Here is a 14,378-nt window from a genome sequence, read left to right as displayed (position 1 = left end):
AAAGTCTTCATTTTCAATTATATCTTAGTTAATTACTTTTATATTATTCAAATTCATAGAAGCAATGGATGAAATTTCCTCAAAAATTTCCCTTTGCTTCACATAATGTGGCCAGTACATTCTGATGGTAAGTCATAACAAGGTAATTTTTAACTATAAGAAATATCACAACATAAGGAACATAGCCAGGTTTTTATTACAGCAAAACATTTCTAAGCTTTAATTTAATCAGATAAGATTTATTTTTTCCTGTTTAATTTCTTACTTAAAATACTTATTATCTGATTCAGATAAAATTTGTGAAACCAATTATCTCTTGTTTTTCATATAAATAATAATAAAAATTACATTCACAAGAGCTTGTAATAAAAAAACAAATACATAGCTCAGTTATAAATGTGAATTGTAGAGGTTATTTTTATATCTTATATCATTTTAGGATCTTGAATTTGGCCAGAGATTACAGTTTCAAGCGCATAGCTTTTGGAAAACTCATTATTAATCATCCTTTGCATATGCACATCTTGGCTTCCTTGGAGACAGAAGTTCGGGGGTCTCTCCTGTTTCTATTAGAGGTACATAAAGTACTACTTGAGAAATATGTATATATTAATTTTAATGTAAAGAATTCAAGCTAATGATAAAACACTGTACTATTGTAATATAGGTCTAAATATACTCATATAGCAAAGTACTTGGCATTGCTAATTGAGCATGGACCATAAACTGTTTGATTAATGTTGTGCTTAAGCTAAATATTAAAATTGCAGATGGAAGAGATATTATGCCAAAACTTTCTCATTAAGTGAGTGGCTTGATAACTTATACTCATATTATTTCAAAGGCTTACACAGAGTCATAGCATAGTTTAAAATTTGAAAAAAGTTGTTTGGTCTGTTTCCCAAATGGACGAAAATTGTGTAGTTAATGTATGGGATCTATTTCCCACCCCTTTTTTTTTCATTGCCTGTTTTCCAAGTTGGTTGGTAAAGCCCAATGAGACCTGTATGTAAAGGTGAAGAGTTTTTACTTATTATGTAGAATTCAGTTTATGTTTGAATTCAAGTATAGTTGTTTTTTCTTTATATGTAGCTGTTGTTACTCAGAAACACTACTCACCTCTTCATAGGACAAATAGTTAATACCTTGCACCAGAGCTAAAAAGTTTTTTGTACATGCACCAAGCCTTTGAATGGAACTCCCACCCTTACACGTAATAAGGTTTACTGTGCCACCATTAGGATATACCCCTCCACCTTGGGTACTTTGTATATACCAAAAGCTCATTCTTTTCTTCAGCACTGCAGTGTTCACTCATATTTTTGTTTTCATCAAGAAGTACAGAATTTTTTGACTTATTATTTTAAACTTTTAATTGACAGTCAAAGTTTAATCTCTCTCATTCATTTACTTGATTTAGGGAAGAATAGATAATTTCAGTTACAGATTCTGATACTAGTTATTACCCTTTTTTATATTATCAGATCATCAAGAAATTAATGTCTCTTTTCATTTATTAAATGAAATAGTCCCCATTCTTATCAATGATGCTTTTCCATCTTACAATCAGCTTGTTAATGCCCTGATTAAAGAAATCACTTGCCTTTGAAGCAAAAACATGTCGATATCCTCTTTCATCAGATCTTTCCACAAGCTGCATTTGCTTCTGGTTCTTCTATGCCTGACAACGATTAAGTAACACCCACCTTTTTCCTTCACTGCTCTGATACCTGAGATATGTGACATTTGATCCCTTACTCCAGTGACTTCTACTGGCTCTTGGGTGAACTTCTTAGTGTCCTCTTACCTAGAGGCCTGCAATCATCGGGTTTGATAATCAATTGTTTCTGGAACCATTTTTCAGTTTTATTCCTGTGGGAGCTTGGCTCTTATACTTTAAAATATTCTTAGGTTTTTTTTAAGGGATTTTCTTTGTCTTTCAATGCTAACACCTGACTGTTTTTATAAGTTCTGTTCAGTTTGACCTCAAGAATACACTCATTTGATCTGTATTTCCACCACTATATGTACATTTGGCATATCCAAGCCCTGTCTCTGAATTCATCATATGTTTTGACTATACTTCTCCTTCAGAAGTTTGCTCAGTTGGATTGGCTGGTCATGTTCTCCAATCATTGAATCCCATTCAGTATCTGATTAATTTGGGAGTCTTTATCACCTCACTTGTTAGGTAGGCTCAACCTTTTCCTTTACATTTTTGAGATATGAAGTTTTTGGTTCCAGGATTTTTCTGTCACCTTTTCTTGTGAAATATCTCTTTTGGGGCACCTTGCTTCTGTCATCCCCATTTTTTCTGTGGATATGTCCTTTTGTTTTGTCCTCTTCAATAGACTCTGACAGATCAATGGAATAGGCCATGTGCTTCACTGTCTTCACTTGTTTATCTATCTTCATCTCTTTATTTCTAGCTGTTGTGGTAACTCAGACATTTCTGTACAACTCTGAACATCCATCTTAATCCACCTCTCTTGCCAAAGGAGGTGCAGTTCTGGGTACCTTCATCATTTTCATTGCTTGGTCTGCTGCAGAACAATCTTTCCATACCAATGTCTTTGAGATGTGGGCAGTTTAATGGGCCTGTCATCATATTTTGTTATGGATGTATGGAAATTATTTAATCTATTTCAACATCTCACCATCCTTTCTTAGATCACCTGACAGTTAGCTACTTGTTCCCCTTATTTCTGCTTTCTTGTTCTCTTTATCTCTGCTTTATTGTTCTCAAGCACTGCTTTAGGGCTCGTGACACCAACAAATTGTTGCCCTTCCTTTTTTTGGGAGCTTTGAATTTAATGGTAAATCAGCTGTCTCACCTTGACTGAATCATTCTGACAAAGTGGTGCTTTGATCTCCTTGTGTTTGTGTGGATTTCTTTACACTTTTGGAGTCCTGTTATTGATGCATTTGTGAATCCTTTTTATACTAAGCTTCCACTTTGTTTATCCAAGAATGACAATGGGGTCAGGACCAGCCAATTCAAGCTGCCCAGATTTGATGAACAGAAAGATGACATGGATGCTTTCCTGGAGAGATATGAAAGATTCACCCATAGTCAGAACTGGGACAAAAGTGACTAGGCAGTCTGTTTCAGCCCACTTCTCACAGGACATGGCCTACAAGTATATGCAGGCATGATGTCAGAAGATGCCATGGATTATGACAAGTTAAAAGTGATGTTGGTGAAATGCTATGAACTTACCAAGGAAGATTTTTTCCAGAATTTCAGAGAATAAAACCTGACACCGGAGAAACTATATTTCAGTTTGTGGCATGTCTACAGTGATACTTCATAAGGTGGACTGACATGGCCAAACGTGAAAATAGTTTTGAAGCACTGGCAGAGGTACTAATATGTGAACAGTTCCTGAAGAAGAGAGTACAAAAAGGCATGAATGAGATGATCAAGCTAGCTGAACAGTACATGAAAGTCCATGGAAAGAGTATAACTTGTAAGTCCAAGTATAACCAGCTAATTTTGAAACCAGGGGTAGTTGAACAGAAACAAGATACCACCAAAGTTGACAGGAAATCAATGGACAAAAGGGAGAATAGATACTATATTTGTTATAAAATGGGGCACATTGAGAATGAGTGCAAGTCTGTCACCAACAAGCAACAACAGAAATTTCAACATAAAGCAGCTGGAGCTACCTACAAAGATGGTTCTGGCAAGAAAAAAGAAAAGAATGACTATAACCATGGATTTTGCTGCCAGAAGAAACAAAATAGAGACAATCCATCAGATTCACCATATGAGGGTTTTATGTATATGAGTGGGTTAGAATTCTTCTAGAGTAGGTGTCTGCAACTTGTTGGTGGTAAATTTAGACAATAAACAGACAGCACACAATCCACTTGTTTTAAAATAATATATATTCAAAATAAGTCAAATATATGTACAAAATGTATTTATGCTAAATTCTTTACACTGTAGGAAATCACAGTTTTATCTAAAACTCTAAATGTTTCTCTTTTCCTGTCAAAAGTCCACACAGGCTGATTCAGTTACTTTAGATTCCAATTGACTAGACAAATTATGTTGGGTTAGCACAGTTATATCCCAAACTTTAAATAATTGTATCCTTTTCATCAAAGTCCACACAGATGGGTTCAATTGTTTTAGAACACCCTTTGACAAATTATTCTCCTTATTTCTGTTAAACTATGAAACTCGCATTAAATATTGCCAGTTATGGCTAAACTAACAATCACATAGTCTAACTTCACTTGCACTAATTTAACTTTTTCTGACTTGCTTTTTTTTGTTACCACAGTTGTATTTAGAGCTTTAAATAACTGTTTCCTTTTCATAAAAGTCCACACAGGCAGGTTCAATTACTTTAGAACACCCTTTGGACAAGAAAAATGATTCCCCTTATTTCTGTTAAATTAAGAAACTCACTTTTATGATATCACCCGTTAAGGCTAATTACTCAAACACCAGCTAATTTCATGTTTTCTAACTTTTTTCTGACTGAACTTCACTTAATTTGCACTCACTTGGTCACCTATATATACATTGCCTAACTGAGGCCTTGAACTTTCTACAAACTATGGAATGCTATGATGTAACAATAATCATGTAGCAATAAAAATTTTAGACCTAGTACGTGGAGATGAGACATATAAAGACATCAACATCAGTGAAGAACTGATTGGCAAATGAAAGAAAGCGATATAAAATCTACTGTGCCAGTATACAGATAGAATAGGCAAGACAGGCTTCATGCAACACAAGATCAAAACAAAGACAAGGAATCTACTTAAAGTGAAGCTCTACAGATACCCTATGAGCTGAGTAGACTTCATGTATTAACTGAGAACAATGCTTGTATGTAGTATAAAAATTTTTGTAAATATTTTTCTTTAAGAGGGGCTTATTGTTGAATATACAAAACTGTTCAGTTTAATAAGAGTTATTATTTAGTTTATTTAGTGATTTAACATTTAATGGTTATTTAATTGTCATAACAACAGTCTTAAAAGTTAATTATTTTAAAAGCAATAGTTACGAGAAGTTTCATTATGTAACTCTGTATGAGTTGTACAGTTTAATTGTTGTATTAGGCTTTTCTAATATTGTTGACGTCATCTTACTTGAAGCTTCTAAGTTTTCTCATTATGTTCAATGTTGTTACTAGAGGGCTAGATTTTCCTGTCTCATGTTATAACTGCATGCAGTTACAGAGAGTTAAGTAAGTTAGTGAAAGTAAGTTTATAAAAGTGCAAGTGATGTTAGACTGCATGACTGTCAGTTTAGTTGTAATGGCTGATTTATAATGTGAGAATTTCACAGCTTGTATTGTTTAAGTACAATGAGTGACTGTACTACAGGTTTATTCACCCTTAGCAAGTACTTGTTTACTATCTTGTTAATGTGTTTTCAAGGAAACAATTCTTCTTAAGAAAGCTTTTGATGTTACTAAATTTTAAACTGAATGCCAATTCATTGCTTTTTCTTTAAAAGTCCCTGTGAACTAGCACAAACACTAAATTATTTTTGAAAACAGAAGAAATAAAGCTACTGTAATTGAAATATAAACCTGAGGAAGTTGGTTTATGGTAACAAAATACTGATAATGTTTTCCCCTTGTTAAGATCATGTATATCTAAAAACAGTATATCTTCTTCAACAGTGAACTTAATATTCTGATGTTTCTCATTCAAAAACAATAAAAATTTGAATATGTGTCATTTGCTTTTGAAGAGTAAAAAAGTATCATACATATACCTTTTATAAGGAACTGGCTTGAAATTATTTGGACAGTGTTCTAATCCTAATTTTTCTTGATAGCAAAGGAAAACAGTAGCTAGGCATAGATCTAATTTAGATTCCACTACTACATCATTAATTTAGTCATAAAATTCTCTCTGAAACAGAAAATGTGATTCTTTTGTTGTGAAATTAAATAGGTTCAGAAATACATCTTTAATTATACAATTTAGAACATAACATTTTTTCAAAAACCAAGTTGGCACAAAGATCTGTCACTTCTTTCAAAGAAATATTAATGTATAATGATTCAAGATTAAAACTGGCACTATATACTGATTCTAAGAAAGTTAGAACTTCTGAGATATTCAGACATATCAAAATTGTCTTTTACTGAGTGTTTTTTAGTGGTAAATGGTTTCATAAGATCTACTAAAAGACTTTTCAGGTTATGATTATATGTGTCTGTGTTAGATACAATAGCTCTAATTGGATTTTAATTTTGGGAATTTTAAGTAATCCATAAAGTATCCCACATTATGAACCTATATATTTTACCAGATATAACTGTAATTTACCTTCTCTTTTCAGAGTAGGATCAAAATATTGTAATGTCTGACAATATGTGATTGACTTTATCTACATATGAAGCTTTGTCTAAAAGGAAGATATCCTTGCTTTTATTAGGTTTTAAGAAAACCAAGTGCTTGAGAGGACTTGATTCAGAGCTGCAAATTTCTCATCACATAAATTATGTAGTGAGTCACTCAACTTCAAAGAATGATAAGAATTCAATGCCAAACATGAAATTCCAATGGCTATGTTGTCAAATGGTCTGTTCCCATTTTGATAATGTTTTCTTTCATAAATTATTTAAAATACAGTTCATTACCTGTTATGGGTACTTCAAGTTTCAAAATAACGAAAAACATTTGAACATTTTAAAAACATCATATCCACTATTATCATTGAAGTTAATATTTATATCTAAAGGATACAATTCCAATGCTATAGAGATCATACGTCATTCACAAGTTCACACATACCTATTCTAAAGAGGTCTGTATTGATTCCCCTATACATCACCTAATGGCATGAATTAAAGAACACTTTAAACCAAAAGAAAGAAATCAGTCCAGCATTTACCTACATTGCAACAACATGTGTGATGGGGAAAGCTAATAACAGACTTCAGCATTCTCTGCTCAGTAGAGAATGAAACCACTCTCTGAATAAAGGAGTCTTTACTAATCCGACAATTGAAACCAGAACTAAACGAAACTTCCTTATCTTATTCTTTATAACAATGCCACTAGATTAACACATCCAGATAAATCGGCCTTGGGATTGACATAGAATTTTAGACAAAACTGACTACTGAATAGAAAGTCAAATAAGCTATCTACATCAAACTACACCATATACACTACTTACATCAGCAACTTATAGACAACTACCTTCAATACACACTGTAGATAATATATTGATATCACATTCATACCAATAACCATATCTACTTAACACACACAGTTTGAAGCTTTACTACAAGACTATGCTTACCTTTGTAAGATTATGTACTTACAGTGACTGAAGAAGATCTCAATATAGAAACTGAAACCTTGTCCTATTTTTATTCAACAAGAATTGCAGTCCGTTAAAGTTCTCAAACTTATATAATTTCTATTACTTCTCACTCACAGGAGACATCAGATACTTTTGCCTTGAATGCCTTCCATACTCTTTACCAAGAACAGATTTTGATTTTATTCCCAGACCTCTCTTTCCTCTAAAAGATTTGGGCTACTTGGGATGAATGTTTATTTTTTCCCAACACCCTTCTTTCTCTTTCTTCTCTGTACAGTTGTTCAGAACCATACCATTTCCTTTGTTCATATCAGGCAGTTCACTGTTATCTATCTTACACTACTCCGTTTTATGAAAACCAACATTTATTTTTTCTTTTGGCCATGAGATTCCTCTTCTTCTCCTGACTTATCCCCTTTTACCATGACTGTTTTGATTAAATAACTTATCTAGCTTGTTTGTTCCCACAAATTTTATCTGAGATCTGTATTTATGCTTGTTAAGTTTATTTAAATGTGCATAATTGTCCAGTTGCTTGTTGTCTTAGTAAATAGAGCATACATCTCAACAGGTGCCAAAAATTTTACTTTCAGATTAAGCCACATCATAGTATATGAAACCAGTTACTTAACAAAATAGAAACAGGGGTCATGGGAAAGCAAACTAAAGGTATGGTTAAAGAAAGAGTAGTCTTGGTGAGCAAAATAACAGATTTGTAATGAAAGAAAAAACATATAGCTGTGGCTAATAAAATTTAATTGTCATATTTAGAAAAATAGTATAGTCTTAGTTACTTAAACACACAGAGTTAATTGCATTTAACAGTTTGTATATACTAGCGTAGTAAGTTGCTGCTGTAGATGTGAGCCATAGTGTCACAGGTGTCACATTTAACTTATTAGCTGATTCATGCAAATTCCAAACCAGTGGAATACTAACATGGATAAATTATAGCTGGAAGTAAATGCCACAAACTATTCTTGGGAATGCTATTTGTATAGCATGGTTGTTAAATAAAGTAGAGGTAAAAAAAACATCATTTTGAACAAAAAAAGTCTTTAGTGTTTTCCATGAATGCATAAAAACTTGTAAAAAAAAGAGTATTTAGGATATTAATTGGTTCTGAAACCATGGCCTAACCCAATTTAGAGCAATGCTTGTATCTGCAAAGTTAAGGCTATAATTATGAAGGAAAACCTTTCATCCCAAAAAGCCATGAGGCTCAGCATATCTCCTGGTACTATTAATAAGATGATAAACACAGATTAGAAGCAAATGAAGACTCACAAGCAATTAATTTGTAAACTACAGGACACACTTTAACATGAATGGCTGTTTTCCTGAAAAAATATCCAAAGAGACTGAAGTCATAACAATTCCTTTTGATCACATATTTCCAAGTTCCCTAAAATATCTCCAATGACCATTTTGTGCTTTTGGTTTACAAAACCAAAAGTTTCTATTGTATGTGGATGTAAGCTTCCAATATCAAGTTTACATAAACTTGATCTTGGAAGCTTGCATCCACATACAATAGAAAATTTTTCAAGATGTATGATATAAGATTGACTATTCCATTCTTCACAGTAACTTATTACAATGGTAACTGTGGTGTAACCATAGCTATCAGATTAAGCAAGATTGAATACTTGGGAAATAGTTCCACAAAACATCAAACATTCATCTTGTGAAGTGCACTTAACCCCAGTAACAGAGTTATGTTTAGAGAAAAATTCTGCTCAAAAAATATAATTTAGGTGTAAAACACAGCAAAAATTAAAATTATGATGAAAAATGGCAAAGATTTTATTATAGAAGATTTTTAGCTGTGGTAAAAGAGATAGACTCTTAACAGAAGTAGCAGAATTATGGTTTTGAGAAGGAACAGGATCGCAATTGATATTTAGTTGAATGAAGGAGTATGTAGTACATATTTATATTGACTTAACTGATACATTAACTTGTGTGGTTTCCATAGGTTAATACCTTTAAGAGACTCGACAAAAAGATTTGAATTATTGATTTTGAAATATATGTATTCTTAACTGCTTGTTGCACTTGTGCCTCATCTATGATATAGAAAATGAAAGAATGTGCCCATTGTCAATTTTATTCGATTAATCATAATAAGTATCATTTCATGCACTTGAGTACAGAAAATGTTGAATACTGTTATTTTGATTTTCAGTATATGTCCTTACATTTGATAAATTTACAAAATAGTAATAGGCTACTTTTACCATTTCTTTCTTCAAATAAAATACTCATAGGAAATGTCAATCACATTTTTCTTGGTCAGTAGTTTTTAAATAGCTTATGTTATGATCGTGTATGATTTGAAATCTAAGATATTTGACTTGTTATGTTTTATGGACGTGTTCAGTTTGCTACGATTCTCTGATTGTTTGTATCCCCACCCTTTTAGAATACTTTCTTTTATTTATATACACATTCATTTCCAGCAAGCAGTATACACTTAACCATGTTTATGCAGATCCACATTAAAGTTAATAACTAAACATTCAGACTGTGAAATTATAACTTTTTTACTGGGATTTATCTGTTTTATATTTTTAATGAAATTTCAGGACATTATTTTCACTTACCTATTTTTAAGAGATAATTAGTGTATTCAGAATATCTAACAAATATTTTAAATAACTCATTTTAGGTAAATATTTAGCACAATGTGCATATTTGTATGTTACAACAGACATTTAGTCAATTTCTCAACTTTTGATTTTCTATAAATTTACTGTCCATGAGATACATCTTTCATAGCTTTCAGAGCACAATTTTAGTTTTATTCAAATTTTACTAATGACTGTGTTCAAAAGATGTTTTTTTTCTGGATTAAATAAAAGAAATTACAAATTATTAAAGAGTGACTGAAAGCATAACAAGTAAGCAACAAAACCTTCTAGAACTCGTGTATTTATAATTCTCTTATAAGTCATCTGGCAGTGAAGAAAATCAACCCATTATTCTTGTTATGAATATATGTAAACTTTACACAGGACCGAAAACTAAGTGCTGGAAGCTTTATGTGAAATGTACTCTTAGAGGTAGGTGGAAGTTAGATGTAATTTTGTTAGAAAGAATAAAGAAGAATTATGAAAGATATCAATATACTTTTGTAGAAGGTATAAGCTAAAGAAAGTGCAGAGAAAAAGCTAACCATTGTAGCTGTATGATAGACATTTTGTTAGAGGCAGGTCTACATTAAACCCAGTATAGACAGAAAACTATTAAAAGCTTTATGGAGATGTATTTGTAGAAATAGGTGAAAGTAAGATAAATTGCAGACAGACAGCTAAAGGTTACAGAGTATTATAAAGACTATATTATTTTATACTGCCCAGGTGACTCAGTTGTAAGTCTGAGGGCTTGTAGTGCTGAAAGTTATATTTTGTGTAACCTTGTTCGTAATAACAAACAAACTTTATTTTATATTCCAAGTTAATGAATAGAATGTGGCATTGTAACAAGACAACTCTTTTGAAATGCTGTTTAAATGTCCTTTAACCTCACAGGACAAATATAAGAATTTGGAACATTTTTGTATCAGATTTTGTTTTAGACCCAGTCAGTTACTGTATGTGATTGGTATTTGTATGACAGGAAAAGATGTAAGAAAATGTAATTGTACTAAGAAAAAAAGCTTTCTTAATTTTTTAAAAAATAATCATGACATATTCTTGAAATTTATCCAAATACAGTCTTATTTGTCTTTATATATGTGCATGTTTTATTTAAACACACCTTCATTGGCAATTGTCTAAATTTACAAATTAGAACGTATTATTTTGTTATCTAAATTCATTGAAATAAGTCTAATGATATGTGCCATTACAGTGTGAGTATACTCCACTACACTTGTCAAATGTAAACACACAAGAACTGTATTTTGATAATCTTTAGTGCTTTTTCTGACCTTTTAGCATGTTGAAAAATACACTGCAATGATATAATTTATATAAATTATGTAATTTATTAATAAAGATTAAGTTTACACATTTTTTTACAAATGTTAATGATTGCAAAATGAAGAAATTTTCCAGCATAAAAAAAGTCCTATGTATTACTAATATTATAAAAAAGTTTTTGACAAAATATAATGATTAACTCATTCATTGACATGACATAAATGAACAACTGTCGCAGTTTCAAGTTTATTTCTTTAATAATCACAGAAAAATGTGATGTCATATAGTTACTTATGTATATATCTCACTTATTGCTTATCATATCAACATGAATTGTGTTATTGAAGTAATTCTCTGAGATATTTCACAGATAATATTGTTCAGGTTATAAGAATTATTAAGTAAAATAATTATTTGTTAATTGAATTTCAAAGTTTACAAGTTAATATAAAATATTTATGGTTTTTCAAATTAATTATGAAGGTCTTGATTTTATTGCATACTTATTTCTTATAACATTTATTTATTATCATACTTTTGAAGGCTAAAGCAAAGGTTATATAATGTGTTTCACATAGATGTACTCATGGCAATAAAACAGTTAAGAGAAGAAAAAGCTGTGAAAGTAAAAAGAAAACAAAGAGAAACGTTATTTAAATAATATGTATTATAAGTTTTATAAACATAATTTTGCAGTTAAATTGTTTTATGTTACTTTTCTGCTATAAAAGAATTCAAAATTTGTTCATTTTACACTAGTCTTGTGCCCTTCCCCCATTCCTAATGGCAGCCTTTCTATTCGTGACGTTTTCAATATGCATAGTTACATATACTATCTGATCTAAAAATATCCAAATACAATTAGATATGAATAGCTGGATATTCTAAGTCTGATGAAAGTTACTAGTTGTCGCATCCCTAATTTTGTTAGATATGATCTTACTAACAATAAATATTATATATTGCATTTCAAACTGTTCATTATAATGCTGGTAAGATTTGTGCTTATGATACTGTTAGTATAGTTAAAGATGTGTATTTTTTTACAGATAATCCATTGGCTTGGAAAGCTTGAAAATGGTAAAGCTACAGACACAGAAACCTTGTTGTTTAGAATGTTAACACCAGTTTTGAAACTGTTTACAGCAAAACAGGTTAGTATGAGTGAAACCTGAAGATTTGAACTAAATTTATTCTGAAATATTGTGGCTAATTGTAAAATAATTGAATTTTATGAAGATTCAAGAATTTCTGTTTGAGGTGAGCTTTGCAAATTTATTTTTTGTTATTTTTTTCATGTCTTATAAACACTGATAGAAGATTATGTGTGTGCATAAATGAATAATGCAAGAAGCACATTGCATATTTGATTATTATCAAATATTCATTAAGATGCTGAAAAAAGTCATAGACATTTTTTTCTCTTTTTTTGTAGTTGTAATATTTGTGTATTTAAAGGTTAATGGATTAAGAAAACTTCCTAAAAGAAAAAGAATATTTAAATTTTTTTAATATTCCCAAAGTTATAATACATGTGAACAATGATATAATTTTGTGGAAATAATATTAAACAATTGTAGCTTGCCACACAATCCTTCATCTCATTCAACGAGTTCTTCATTCAGATAGTCTATTTCTTTGATTTTAAATTACATCTGATATAAATCATGTGCCTATCCATAATAAATGTATGGTTTAAAAACATTCACTACCCATGTAGATGTAATATTACTGTAAATAAGTATCATATTTAAACAGATTATACAAAAATGTTGAGTAGAAAATTCATCAGAGTGTTTTGTAAGGAGTTAAAACCCAGTGTTTGAACTATTCTTATATATTTATATATAGAAATATGCCAGTGTATGGCTTGCCTTTACTGATAAATATAAAAAAATAATAGTTTTTAATGTTCTCTATTCATAGTCTGTTTTATCAAGAAATGTAATTTAATATATTCATTTGATATTTTCTCTTGTGGTATGCTTAATACTTTTTGGCATTGAGTTAACCTTTACAGATGTAAAGAAATCTGGATTGAGCTACAAATACTGAGTTTGTGGTACTATTGTATTATAAGAAATATATATATATATGTTTTAATAAAACTTCTTTTATTGTAGAAAATAAATTCACTGTCTTTTATTCAGGTGTTAAAGAAATATTGCTTCCAGTTTCTCCCTGTCATATAACCTAACCTTGAAGGACATTAACAGGCCTGTTGATCCATCAAAGCTACTTAAAAATGCACTTAAAAATAAATAAAAATTCAACCCTGAACATTTAAATATTTAGCAAGCTTTTCTGCTAGAAATTTACTGCATTTCTCACATCTGAAGGCAACCCATTCTAAAGCTAGGGTACAACATTAAAACTGTCTAACCTGGAAATGACTATCCTGCAAAAATTTGTACTTGTTTCCCATTTTCCCACCATTGTCACCATCAAATACAAAAGCATGATACATCAATATTGTCAGTTCCCTTAATAATTTTGAACACTTCAGTCAGATCCTCTCTACCTTGTCTTTCTTTCTAGGGAAAACAATTTAAGAGATCCTAACCTATCCTCAGACAAAAACTTTTACATCCCAGTAGTCCTCCTTGAGCCATTTCCAACAAATCAAATATTTGAATAACTACAGTTATTAAAATAGTGAGTTTTGTGACAATTTATGGATTATAATCCATTTGTGGAAAGTTTTACATGTAAATCTTGTTTAGTAACTCATTCTGTAATATAAAATATACTGTATATTAATGATTCATAGAGACTCACACCTACTTATGTTTAAATTAACTAACTATAATAATGACCAAATCTCATGAAACAGTCCTAGTTGTACCACAATGACAGCTCATCAGAGGAGGAAGTGAATGCCATACTTCCTCAAAGATTTTAAAAAATAAAATATTTCTTACTTTTTATATTAATACCCATATTTTCTTTGTTTTGAGCACAAAATTCTTGAAAAACTGCATATTCTTGTAGCAAAACACTCAATAATCCCACTCTATACCATTCGTTGAAATTACTCTTTGTAGCATGAGGCTCAAATTGGTTGTGCCTCTCAGCTCATTCAAGTTATGAATGATGGGCTTTTTGATCTGCATCCCACTATTTACTGCCTCTAC

General features: G+C 30.9%; 1 protein-coding gene across 3 annotated transcripts in view; it reads left to right on the top strand.

Annotated features, from left to right (window-relative positions):
- Positions 1-14,378, top strand: part of LOC106462575 (acyl-CoA dehydrogenase family member 11-like) — a 176,685-nt gene that overhangs the window by 109,002 nt on the left and 53,305 nt on the right. For all 3 annotated transcript variants that reach the window (XM_022389869.1, XM_022389870.1, XM_013922509.2), the window contains exons 8-9: positions 440-575; positions 12,294-12,398. In XM_022389869.1, the coding sequence (XP_022245577.1) occupies positions 440-575; positions 12,294-12,398 (241 nt within the window). The remainder of the gene's footprint in view (positions 1-439; positions 576-12,293; positions 12,399-14,378) is intronic.

This window comes from Limulus polyphemus, unplaced genomic scaffold, assembly GCF_000517525.1.
Source record: "Limulus polyphemus unplaced genomic scaffold, Limulus_polyphemus-2.1.2 Scaffold1200, whole genome shotgun sequence".
NCBI classification, from domain to species: Eukaryota; Metazoa; Arthropoda; class Merostomata; order Xiphosura; family Limulidae; genus Limulus; species Limulus polyphemus.
The sequence above is the reverse complement of the archived record's forward strand: the minus strand, read 5'-3'. Positions and strand labels throughout refer to the sequence as shown.